This window comes from Diabrotica virgifera, chromosome 2 (genome assembly GCF_917563875.1).
Source record: "Diabrotica virgifera virgifera chromosome 2, PGI_DIABVI_V3a".
NCBI classification, from domain to species: Eukaryota; Metazoa; Arthropoda; class Insecta; order Coleoptera; family Chrysomelidae; genus Diabrotica; species Diabrotica virgifera.
Window position 1 is genome coordinate 225,928,409 of NC_065444.1, and position 13,387 is coordinate 225,941,795.

At 34.2% G+C, this 13,387-nt stretch overlaps 1 protein-coding gene across 1 annotated transcript in view; it reads right to left on the bottom strand.

Annotated features, from left to right (window-relative positions):
* LOC126880454 (JNK1/MAPK8-associated membrane protein) overlaps window positions 1-13,387 on the bottom strand; it is a 40,938-nt gene that overhangs the window by 14,186 nt on the left and 13,365 nt on the right. The window contains exon 3 of the mRNA XM_050644321.1: window positions 5,549-5,718. Within this exon, the coding sequence (XP_050500278.1) occupies window positions 5,549-5,718 (170 nt within the window). The remainder of the gene's footprint in view (window positions 1-5,548; window positions 5,719-13,387) is intronic.

Here is a 13,387-nt window from a genome sequence, read left to right on the forward strand (position 1 = left end):
TGGTAAAAAAATCGTAAAAATCTCCCCCTATTTCGCATCTCAAATAAAATTTATCGTTAGAGCTTTACCATTTACTTTAAATATTTATTGTTTATATGATCTGTAAGTTTGACCGGTTCGAAGTTCTTATTTTTGAAAAAAATTGGTTTCATAGTAAAAAAAGTTTACTATTTTGGAAAAATGTCTTTTTTCAAAATAACATAAAAAGTTTTAGTGATACGAAAAATCTCAGAGTAACGAAATGTAGGTTTTGCTTTTATAAATATTTTGTCTTTATTTTGTTTTTCTGTAAGACAAAAATTGGTTATGGCTGTTTAAAATTTGCGTATATTCGTGATTAGTGACTCGTTCAAGCTCTTTCAACTAGAACCCTTTCAAAAATAAGCACTTTGAACCGGTGAAACTTACAAGTCATATAAAAAAGTTAAGAAATTTGTAAAGCGATAATGATTAGTTTCATTTCGGATGCTAAATAGTGGAGATTTTCACAATTTTTTTTACCTAAAAATGGTTTTAACTGTATTTTGAGCGTAACTGGCTTAGTTTTGACGCTAAAAACTTTTGTAAAAAATAAAAACAAAGCTTTTTTTAAACACTTTAAAAAAGTTCTAATGAGTTTTCCCCGAAAAGTATTTTATTTTTTGGTCATTTCACGTTGAAATATTCGATTTGAAATTTGACGAATAAGAAAAACTTTTCATGAGCTACAGTTTTTCTTTTACTGGATCGATAGACTTCATTTTTGTTTCATTTTTTTATGAGCTACATTTTTGCTAACAATGTTCTTTTCGATCGAATACTTACTCTTTGAACTATTTGCGAAAAATCGCCTAAAAATGTTGTTTTTTTGCTAAACAATAAACATTTTTACTCATAAATAACTCGAAAAGTCTTGAGTTGACCACTTCGGTGGTGACACTAGAAATTACACGGTATCGACATATTTTACGTTCATTTACTGGGCTGTAACACATATAGGTATTTGTTACACATGTCGCATTTAGTAATTTTTTAAAGGGGCCCCACTTCCAATTGTGTGGGGGGGCCCGACGGAGTTTGTTACGCCACTGGACACGCCATTCGGAGCATGTCTGGACTCACCTTAGTTATGGTTATGGCATGAGCCATTTCTTCTTCTTCTTTAGGTGCCGTGTCTGTATTCAGACGTTGGCCGTCATCATGTTTACAATTTCCTGAAATCTCTCTCTATCGGCTGCTGCGCGAAATAATTCTTCTACTGTGCAGCCACACCATTGTCTAATATTACGCAGCCATGAAAGTTTCTTTCGACCAATCCATCTCTTTCCCTCCACTTTTCCTTGTATTATAAGGCGAAGCAGATGGTATTGAGGTCCTCTAATTATATGGCCGAAGTATTCTGTTTTTCTCCTCTTTATGATGCTTATGAGCAGACGTTCCGAATTCATCATTTGAAGAACATCTTCATTGGAAGTGTGCGAAACCCACGATATCTTTAGGATTCGTCGATAGCACCACAATTCGAATGCTTCTATTTTGTTTAGCATTGTGGTTTTTAACGTCCATGTCTCACAACCATACAATAGGATAGACCACACATAACATTTCAGCACCTTCTTTCGAATATTCATCGACAGGTTTCTATTACATAAAACTGGTTTCCAGGTCATAAAAGCCTTCCGTGATATTTCGATCCTAGTTATTATCTCTTCATCAGAGTCACAATTTACATTTAACCAGCTGCCAAGGTACTTGAAATGATTTACCCGTTCTAACTCCTCTCCATCAAGAGAAAGCTGACCTTGATCTATATTAATCTTTCCAACTGCCATCCACTTTGTTTTTGAAATGTTGATTTTAAGGCCTCTCCGATAGCTTGCTTCACTGACTAGATTTAGTAGTGTCTGAAGATCTTGTAAATTTTCAGCAAGAATGGCTGTATCGTCAGCGTATCTAATATTGTTGATTACTTCTCCGCCTAGCCTTACTCCCTCTTGTCTGTCATCCAAAGCCTCCCTAAAGATTTCTTCAGAGTACAGATTAAAAAGGGTGGGTGATAAAACACAACCTTGTCGTACTCCACGTTTTATCGGCAGTTTTTCAGTACGACTGTCTCCAATTTGGATAGAGGCTACTTGATTGTAATATAAGTATTTCAGCAGTCTTATATCGTAGTGGTCCCTGCTGCCTGCAGGCAATCGAAAAGTGTATCATGTTGTACTCGATCGAATGCCTTCTCGAAGTCGATGAAACAAACATAAACGTTCTTTCGGAATTCACAACTTTTTGTAATAGAACGCTCATACAAAATAGTGCTTCTCTAGTTCCTAGACCATTTCTAAATCCAAATTGCTTATTACCCATTCTAGTTTCGCACAGAAGGAATACTCGGTTTTGTATAATACGTAAAAGTATCTTAAGTGTGTGACTCATCAAACTGATTAGTCTAAAATCGCTGCATTTGGTGGGCCTGCTTTTCTTTGGTAACGTTATAAACAGTGACTCCAACCAATCATCTGGTATTTTTCCTTCGTTGTAAATTTTGTTAAAGAAAGTAGTCAAGTAGGTAATGTTTTCCTCATCCAAAAGTTTAAGTAGCTCAACAGGGATTTGATCTGGTCCAGGTGCTTTATTGTTTTTGGCTTGTTGTATTGCTTTTATGACTTCTGACTTCAGTATACTGGGACCTCTGTCTAATTGGTTGTCACAGGTAGTATTTGGAGCATTTTCTCGAGAAGCATCGTCAAAAAGGTCACTGATGTGTCTCTCCCATTCTTTGCACTGTTGTTCGTGATCACAAATTTTTCCGTCTGCGGTTTTAAGTACGTGAGCATTTTTCTGTTTTCTAATTCCGGAGGTATATTTAAGTTTCTTGTCGAGGTTGAAACTGTCATGCTTTTTTTGGAGGTCTTCTATTTCTTTACATGAATTCTCGAGCCAGGATTCTTTGGCCTGTTTAATTTTTCTTTTTATGAGTTTGTTAATTTCACGGTATTTGATAATATTTCTATTATTGTATTTTCGTCGAACTTCCATCAAGTCTAGAATTTCTTGGTTCATCCAATCATTTTTTGCCAACATTGTAGGTGTTTTTAAAGATTCCCTTACGTCCTCTAAAATCGAGTTTTGAATATCGTACCAACATTCGTTAATAGTTCTGTTGTCGTTTGGTATATTTGATATTCTGTGCATTTTACTATTTATCTGCTGTGCTATGTGTTCGCGCGTTTGGGTGTTTTTAAGGGGGTCGAGATATATCTTACTAGGCTTAGTTGGCTTTGTTAGGTTCTTTAATTTAATTTGTATTTTGGAACAGAGTAAATTATGATTTGAGTTTATGTCGGCGCCGGGGTAAGTTCTTACATCTTTAATATTGTTCCGAAATCGATGATTTATTAGGATGTAGTCTATTTGATTCCGTACTATTTTACCTTGATGTCCATCTTGAGGGGATTTCCACGTGTAGAGACGCCTTTCTGGAAGTTGAAACCAGGTATTTGTAATGACGAAGTCATTTTCTTGGCAGAATTCTATTAGACGCTCACCTCTTTGATTTCTCTCTCCCAAGCCGAACTTTCCGGTGATGTTTTGTGTCATCTTTTGTCCAACTTTAGCGTTAAAGTCTCCCATAATTATTGTTGTTTCGTGTTTCTTTGTTGTTTTTAGCACTTCTTCTATTTGATGGTAGAATTCTTCCATTTTCTGCTCATCTGCATCTGTAGTGGGAGCATAAACTTGGATGATATTTACAGGTTTAGCATTCAGCTGTATTAAAATTACTCTGTCTGACATTGGGATGAAGTTAGTCACATATTTACTAATATGCTGTTTCATAATTATTGCTACTCCGTTTCGATGTATATGGTCTTGATTTCCAGAAAAATAAACGGCGTATCCGTGTGCTATGAAATTCCCTGTATTTGGCCATCTTGTTTCACATCCCCCCATGATAGTAATGTTTAGTCTGTCCATTTCAGAGAGTAGATTTCTCAGCTTACCGGCTTCATATAAAGTTGTTACATTCCATGTAGCTATTTTATACGGATTCTTCATTTTCATCTTATGTCTGGTGATGTTTTGCTCACAGCGACTTCGCTGGCTAGCGACCTGGGAAGCCCTGTGGTTTAATTTTGTATTCCTTCCCCTGCCGGATCTTGAGTTCCGCAGCCCATGATCAGTAATGTTATACGTTTCACTAATTGATTTCATGATAACTTTACTAGGGATTATAATGGGGTGGTTTCCCGTTGCCTTCCCCATCGCAGTGTTTTAGCCGTATCAATCTAATATAGTATTTGTCGCCTAAAAGTGTCCGTATTAAACTGTTCCGAAACTTTTTCTCCACCTTAACACAGTAATGAAAATGCTGCTTCCCATTTCCATGAGCCATTTAGTTTAACTAATTATATACTTCTCTTATCTATTTAGTAGATAGCCGAATTGACAATAAGTTTTTAGTACAGTTAACCTTCGAGCGGGCGCGCCCTATAATATAACATTTAACATGAGCGAATGAAAAATATTTTTATTTTTGTTTACAAGAAAACCAAACACTTTCCAAAATATAAAAAGGATCTGAGTTTGCGTAAGCGGCCTATGAGCCATAATACGATATATCTGGAACAAAAATGTACTTTTAGTTCCACAAACACAATATAATAAATGAGAAAATAAAGTTACGGGCATAAAATTCATACACTTACATGAAACGGCACTTGTCGAAAATTTTTTGGGTACGAAAATGTTGTCAATATTAAACACGTGTACGTACAACTGATACGTTGTTATAATGTAATGATATGATACCACAGCGGGCGATGGGCCGGTCGACCAGAGACGACCGTAGGAGTATCCGTGTTGGCGCATCCCCTCTTCATAACACCGCTGGGCGAAACTGAAGGAGAAGTGGCATCGAGAGCATATTTAAGACGAGCCAGGAAAATGATAAAATCAGTTGTTGCTAAAGTATTGAATTAGCAATAGCTCAATGGCAGAGATGCGGCGTTCTTTGAGCTGGTACTTTACCTTGGTAGGCGCCTCAGTATTGACGTGGCGTCTTACCGGGACCGTTACCGCAGTGGGCGGTAGTAACGATGAACGAGTAACTGCATGTTCAACCTTATCGCATTGAATTGAAATGCGATGTCTCCGGGTCTGAATGCATGGCTATGTTGATTCCATGTAGCGAGATTGTTATTGTATATATTGTGTTGTTTATCGTATCGTTTTAATATTACTATTATGTTTTGATGACAGTAATAAGTACGATGTTATTTTTCCTTTGCAGAAGATAGAGTTATATTTTATTTTATTTATTTTGAACTGTATATGATTATCTTAAATATATTTATTTTATTTTTAACCTGTGTTTTACTGAGTCTGTCGTCCTAAAAGAGCTACCCGTTACAATAATTGATATAGTTTAGGAACATACTAAATCTCACAAACCTAGAAACTCGACTGGCTAGACCTTGCGATATGAGCAGGGTCCAATAATGTGTTGTTGTCGTAATATTTACGACCACGCGCCCGCTCGAAGGTTAACAAAAAATATTCTTGGGGTACTTACACAATAGGCCTCCAACCAAAGCATGCATCAGTACAAGGATGGGTATGAAATATAAGGCAGCATAAATGGACATTTTACTTTGTCTGGGTAAGTATTTTTTGCACAACCAAGGTCTAAAGAGTATCATAAATATCAGGCACAATCCATAAAACAAGAACACTGTAGTATATCTGCAATAAAATTAGATCATTTGTAGTGAGGTCAAACTGGATTTTATTTATTAATAATTTTAGCAATATTTCAAACATTAAGCTTATAAATCTGAAGACATTAAGTAATTAGTCAATAATTAGAAATTAGTATTGGAATACTTTGTATACTTATTGTTTGTCAAAAGCCATTAATTTATCATTAAATGTATCCCCATTATGTGGATCAAATCAGGATAGAAATAGAATATAACCTAGAGAATTTACTAATTTTGGAGGGAATAAGCCACAATTTTAATTTATACCTAATTAAGTTTATTTGACGTTTTTGAAGTTATATTTCTTTAGGCGTGATTGGGAAAAATGTTGAGAGTGAATTTTTATGAAAACGACAGTATGAACTATGCGCACACAGACAGTATGAAGTTAGTTCCTAGATCTTTCAAGTTATGAAAAGTGTCAAAGTGTGAAAAAAATATATTTATATAATATGTTTATAGTAAATATATTTATTATAATTTGATAATAATTTTTAATAATTTTGAAATAAAATTATCAATAACAAAAAATAATAAGAAACATTTCAAATATAAATTTTATTAAATTTATGATTATGTTTATAATAGGGAAATTTTTTATAATACAGGTGCTTTTCGAATTTTCTGATTGGCAAAGATGTCTATAATTTCAGAAAAATCGCATGATTTTACCAAGTCATTATTAACTCACAAAGTTGTTAGGCCAATTAACCGATCCTATTTCATTGTAGATCTCATAGCATTTTTAATGCGAGAAAGACAACTAAAGGATTTTTCCTCCTCAGCGGGTTAAATTACGTAAACAATCTATGACAATATTAAATATTTCACAGTAAAATATTTCGTCGGGCTCAAAATTATCAGTCGTGTCACTACTAGGTAGGCTCAGGCAAATCAGCAAACAATCTGGCAAGCTTCTTGCGCCGTTTTTAGAATAAAACAATAAAATGTATTTCAAAATAGAGGTAAAGCTCATGTAAAATATAGCTGAGTGCTAATTAAACGCATTATGCACATAAAGTGAAGAGAAAAAAAAACGGGAAAAATTGCGTCTTTCGTCTGGCCGGGCCCCTTACATCACCGGGCCCGGGTAAAACGTACCGGCTGTCCCGCCCTCTCGGCGGACCTGATGGTAGGTACATAATATGTATGTATGTATGTACATGTACATATACAGTCCGGTGGAATAAGTGTTGCCCCCTCTGTTAACTTGTTTATTTTAACAATACAAGCAAAACGCTCGGACAGGTCGATTTTTAAACTAATCATAGTATATCATAGCATCAACGTTTCGAACTTTACGCGATCCCTCTTCAGGTGACAGGCATAACTTTGATTTTTTAAATGATAAAGTACATCATGTGACACCTCATTTAACAGCTTTGAAAATACTGATTTCAAAAATGTATAATACTTTAATCCTTTTTGAGATCGCAGGCCCAAAATTTTGGTCGAACTCTTTTTAAACGTGTAACGTTACAAACGTCACATCTTTGATATTTTATTTTTAAATAATTATTTTACCTTATTTCCTTTAATATTTCATTAATAATTATCTTATTCTATTTGGTTTACCTATTTCCCCCTTTAAAAATCGGTTGGCGCCCTCGTTTATTATCCTCTTTGATTATTCTCTTTGATTATCCTTTTTTAATACTCTCTTTTATTATACTCTTTTATTATCCTCTTTTATTATTCTCTTTGATTATCCTCTTTTATTATCATTTTATTATCCTTTTTTATTATCTTCTATTTAATATATCTCTTTCATTTAAATAATCATACTGAACATACCCCGTATACATTCTTACTCAGTAAGTATCTGTCTCAATACGGAACATGCCCGCCACCTATGTCGCACTGTCATGAAAGTGTCACTTCATCCGTCATCCCTACTCCATGACATAAACTGGAAGGGAAAAATTAATCCTTAAAAAGGCATGTAATTCGAAAAATAAATCATTTTGTTCCATCAAATCATCTTCCTCTTGGGGTGAGTTTACATAAAGTTTTTTTAAAAATTTCTTACAGTCATTATATTCCATCCATACCTAGTTTCTTATAACATTTTTTCTAATATTTTTTTATATCTAACCTTCAAATGTTCAACCATGTGTTTGGTTTCTATATTTCTTTTCTCATCTATTAATATGCACGTTTAGTAATCAAAATTTTAACTATTCTCCTCATCTAAATTCCATGTAATTTAACCATGCCATTTACTATTTCTGAATACTATTTGGCAAAAGGTACAATTTGGTTTTCTTCTTGATGATTGATATGTGTCTCTATTTTATAGTTTTTTGGATAAAATCACTTTTCTCCCTTCGGGAGCTTCAAGCCATCCACACAGGTGATGGAACTAGGGCTATACCACAACAATTGACCATGAAATCTAGGCTGCAACACTCAACATCTTTCGCTGCAGGGACCTAGGGCCGAAGATCCGCCCAGGCCTACGAGAAGTCTACAACAGCAGTACCATTCGACATCAAGAAGTTACCATCGAGCCGAATACCAAAAGCCATAAGTATAATCCAGAATTATTAGTTTTTGGCAAGAATTTGAATACATTTGTTAATGCAATTTACTAAGTCATATTTTTATTATATCTTTATGAACAATAAACATTTGGCGAATGGATTTAGTGTCCGTAGTCATATAAACCCAAATAAACAACAAACAATAATAAACATGATTAGTTAAAAGTGTTGTTTTGTTTGCTTCCATTCCAATTTTCATAGTTCATATCTAAGGTTAGGACAAGACGAACACACATCTGAGTGGCTGAGCTAAGCTAAGGGTGTAACGATGGCTATCTTGGTTGGTTGAGGTAATATTTTCGAATATTATTTCAATTAGCGGGGTAGTTCATCGCTAACTCGTTTCAAACGCATTTATTTTTTTTTCGAATTCTGAGAAAACTAATAAGTATTTTTGAAAAATTTAAACGCAGAATGAATGATTAGATTATTACCGAGGGCTGACAGTCCCTCAGAATAAACAAAAAGTTTCTTTTGAATGATATATTTGAAATTAAAAATCACACTAAATTTTCTCTTTTTTCCACCACTGTGACTTATTAAAATAAACATTATAGGAGTTCTCAGGGACTTTGGACCATCGAGAATACTGTAATATTTCATTCTGCGTTTAAATTTTTCAAAAATATTGATTAGTTTTTTCAGGATTCGAAAAAAATGATTGCATTTAGAAAGAATTCGACCGAAATTTTGCGCCTACGCTCTCAAACAGGATTAAAGTATTATACATTTTTGAAATTAGTATTTTAAGAGCTTTTAAATGAGGTGTCACATGATGTACTTTCTCATTTAAAAAAAAAATCAAAGTTATGGCTGTCACCTGAAGAGGGATCGCGTAAAGTTCGAAACGTTGATGCTATAATATACTTACTATGGTTAGTTTAAAAATCGACCTGTCCGAGCGTTTTGCTTATATTCTTAAAATAAACAAGTTAACAGGGGGGGGGGGCAACACTTATTCCACCGCACTGTATAAACAGTAAATGTTCGGATTATAAGTAGATGTTTGTGACAATGAAAAAACAACAAAGAAAATATTATAATGGAAGCCGATAGGAAGGCGAAAAAAGGAACGCCCAGAACGAGATGGTTGGATGACATGAAACACAACCTGAAAACCATTAACATAAGACGATGGAGAAGAAGGGCACAAGAGAGATCCGAATGGAAGGACATAACCAGATAGGCAACGACCTATCCAGGGTTATGATGCCCAAAGTACAAGAAATGTAGTACAAGAAAAGTAGAAGAAATGTTCGGATTATGCTTGCTTTTTAATTATCTGTGCCATGTCATGTTCCATGGAGCACCAATAATAGGGATTCTACTGTACTATACCGGTGTCCCAGAAACTCTACCAACAAACGAAGACAGAAGACCCTTCAGATAATTTTAAGACAATTTAACCCAATTCACTTAGTCCGAAAATGCTTCCTAAGGGAGCTAGAGTTCTTTGAAAATGGCGTTTTGTAATGAGTTTTTCTTAAATACTTCCAGAACGCTTCTGTTTAGAAAAACAAAAATTGGTACGCGTATTTATCTTCCAGAGATAAATCTATTCCATCCATTCCGAATGTTTAGTACCGATTATAGGCGTCCGTTTTGGGCAGGGCAACGGTTATTTTATCGCATAACTTTTTTGTCTTTAATTTTTAAGCATTTTTGACTCTGAATTATTAAATTGTGAGGTATTCTAGTACTAAAAGGTATTCTTGCTTTAAGTCGATAGGATACACCGTTTCTAAAAACATCGATTTAAAAATTTTTCGTTCGTTGAATTTAAAAAAAAATTCAAAAAAACCTCTTTAGAAAGACGAAAACTGGTACATTTATTTATATTCCTGAGATGAATCGATTTCATTAATTGCGAATTTCTAGTACCAGTCATAGCCGTTCGTTTTGGGTAGGTCAACAGTTATTTTATAGCATAACTTTTTTGTCTTTAATTTTTAAGCATTTTTGACACTAGATTATTAAATTATGAGGTATTCGAGTACTAAAAGTTACTCTTGCTTTAAGTTAGTAAAATACATCGTTTTTCTGAAAAAAATTTTCAATTTTTTTTTCAAATTCCAAAAACGAAAAACTTTCAAATCGATTTTTCTAGAAAACGGTGTATCCTACCGACTTAAAGCAATAGTACCTGTTAGTACTAGAATACCTCACAATTTAATAATCCAGTGTCAAAAATGCTTAAAAGTTAAAGACAAAAAAGTTATGCGATAAAATAACCGTTGCCCTACCCAAAACGGACGCCTATGGCCGATACTAAAAATTCACAACGGATAGAATCGATTCATTTCTGGAAAGTAAATATGCATACCAATTTTCGTTTTTCTAAATAGAAGCGTTCTGGAGGTATTTAAGAAAAACTAATTACATGACGCCATCTTCAAAGAGCTCTAGCTCCCTTAGGAAGCATTTTCGGACTCGGTGAATTGGGTTAAATTGTCTTAAAATTATCTGAGAAATCTCCTGTCTTCGTTTGTCGGTAGAGTTTCTGGACACCCTGTATAAATTAAAAAAACTGCGTGTGACAGTGTACCTACCTATGTGTGTAGTGACATTTCGAAGAAAGATATTGACAAGTTGTATCAACATTACAAACAACACTCTATAGCAGCGTTTCTCAATCTGTGGTACATGTACCACTGGTGGTACATATCAATATTTGAGGTGGTACACAAAACGCAAAAACAGCCAAAATCAGCACCACTATTATAGTTAAGGGAACATCCATAAACTACGTCGTTGAGAAGAGGGAGGGGGGCTTGCTTATTTCGACGAAATACGACAGGGGGTGGGGGGTACACAAAACGCAAAAACAGCCAAAATCAGCACCACTATTATAGTTGAGGGAACATCCATAAACTACGTCGTTGAGAAGAGGGAGGGGGGGCTTGCTTATTTCGACGAAATACGACAGGGGTGGGGGGGTATGAGTGCACATTCGACGTCGTTTATTGGTCTAATATATTGGTCTATTTAAATTTGTCGCTATTGTCTCTATAAATATAATTTTTTACTAGCTTTTACCAGCATTAAAGTATCAGATATTCATATAAAAACGTATAGTTTTTGAAATGAAATTTAAAATAAAACAAAACGTTTACGAATAAATACACCTTTGTTAAAATTAAAAAGAATTCTCTTATAGATACTTTTATCGCATACATTTCATTTTTATTAGTCACAGCCTTAAAATAATATTAGGTAGCACTTTTGTACAGGACAACAAACAATAAGATATTGTTCTTTGGGTTTAAACAAGCGCTTCTATATAATATACAGAACAACGTCTGGAAGCAAACAATATTAAATTTTTAATTCATTTATGTGCTGCATACTGTGTGTGAAAAAATAGTTCTGAAAGAATGAATGGAAATAAAATATTGTGTTCTATTTAGTTAGTAAGTCGTATTTATACTTAGAGAAGATCTGATGTTATTACTGTAAGTTCTAGTGCTCCACAGGGTGGGCATACGTCTCCCCTGTTTTTTGACTTATTTGTTAATGATATCGTTAATTGCTTCTTATATAGTAAATGTTTAATGTTGGCTGATGATGTAAAATTTTGGCGAGTTGTGAATGATATTGAGGATCAGAAACTTTTACAGGCTGATATGGATCGCTTATTTGATTGGTGCATTTGCAATAATCTTCAGTTATGTGTTGAGAAGTGTTGTTATATTAGTTTTTCCCGTAAGTTAAACAGAATTGATACTGCTTATCACATAGACAGTAAACCTCTTAGATATGTCTCGTCTATTAGAGATCTAGGTGTTATCATGGATGAAAAGCTCTCATTTGTCGAACATATCAATTCATTATCCGTAAAAGCTTCTAAATTACTTGGATTTGTTAAAAGAAACTCTAAATACTTCTCTGTTGATGCTGTTAGGTTGATCTATTGTTGTCTAGTCAGATCTGTATTAGAATATTGTTCGGTAGTTTGGTCTCCGTACCATCAAATTCATATTGACACTATTGAAAAAGTCCAACATAAGTTCCTAAAATACTGTGCTTATAAAACTCAGACTTATATTGAGAACCATGATTACACTGGGATTGAACAACGTTTATCATTAGTTCCCCTTAGTGTTAGGCGTGATATTTCGGGAGGTGTCTTTGTTTTCAAAATCATTAATGGACTTATTGATTGTCCCAGTTTGTTGGATAGTATAAGATTTAATGTTCCATATCCAGGTTTACGCTACAATGTTACCTTTAACACTGCCTTTCACAGAACATCCTACGGTAGTGTAGATATTTTACAATAAATCAAAATATTAATTTAAGTTTATATGTGTATATATCCATGCCCCACATATGAGCTCATATCGTTCGCCGCAAGATCAAGGCGCGAGACGGGAGACGAAAAAGGGAGTCGCATATTACCATCAGCAACAGTAAGACGTGTGTGTGCCTAGTAACAAAAGCTACCCTAGTTTTGTAAGTGTTATCAATAAACATATATTCACAAATTCACTATAAACGTATTACTTAAGACGACGACGTGTAGATCTAATAGAAGACGACGACGAATAAAGAAATATCGAAAAGACCTACAATTGGGGGCTCAAACCGAGATTATACGCCCTTAGTGAATTTATGATAGGACGACGAATGAATTTATTATTTTTAACCAGACGCAGACGACAAATAAAAATAACAATTCTATAATCCAGCCGATACCAAGACGAAAGATTAATAATACCTAGATAGCAGATGGTAAGACGATAAGAAACTTAAGGACATAACGAGGTATGGTGCATATTTAATTTTTTACTGTTAATGAATGCATGCCAAGAGCCAAATAGTCAAGGCCGCCAGACGCTTATGATTTTAATGGGTTCAGCATCCCAGTGAGTGACGTAAAAACAGAAACTAATTAAAATTAAGACATTATTGGTTCAGTTTATTGGTCGTTAATTTTGTGCTTTTTACATAAAATTTTATAATTTTATTGTTTGCTATAATTTGTACTGTTTCTGTTACAAGGCTTCAAACGGTCTTTACTTTTACAGGGTGATTTATACAGTATATTTTATTATTCAGATAGGTAATTTTTTAATGCAATTATTGCACTTTTATTTTTTTGTCGTTCTA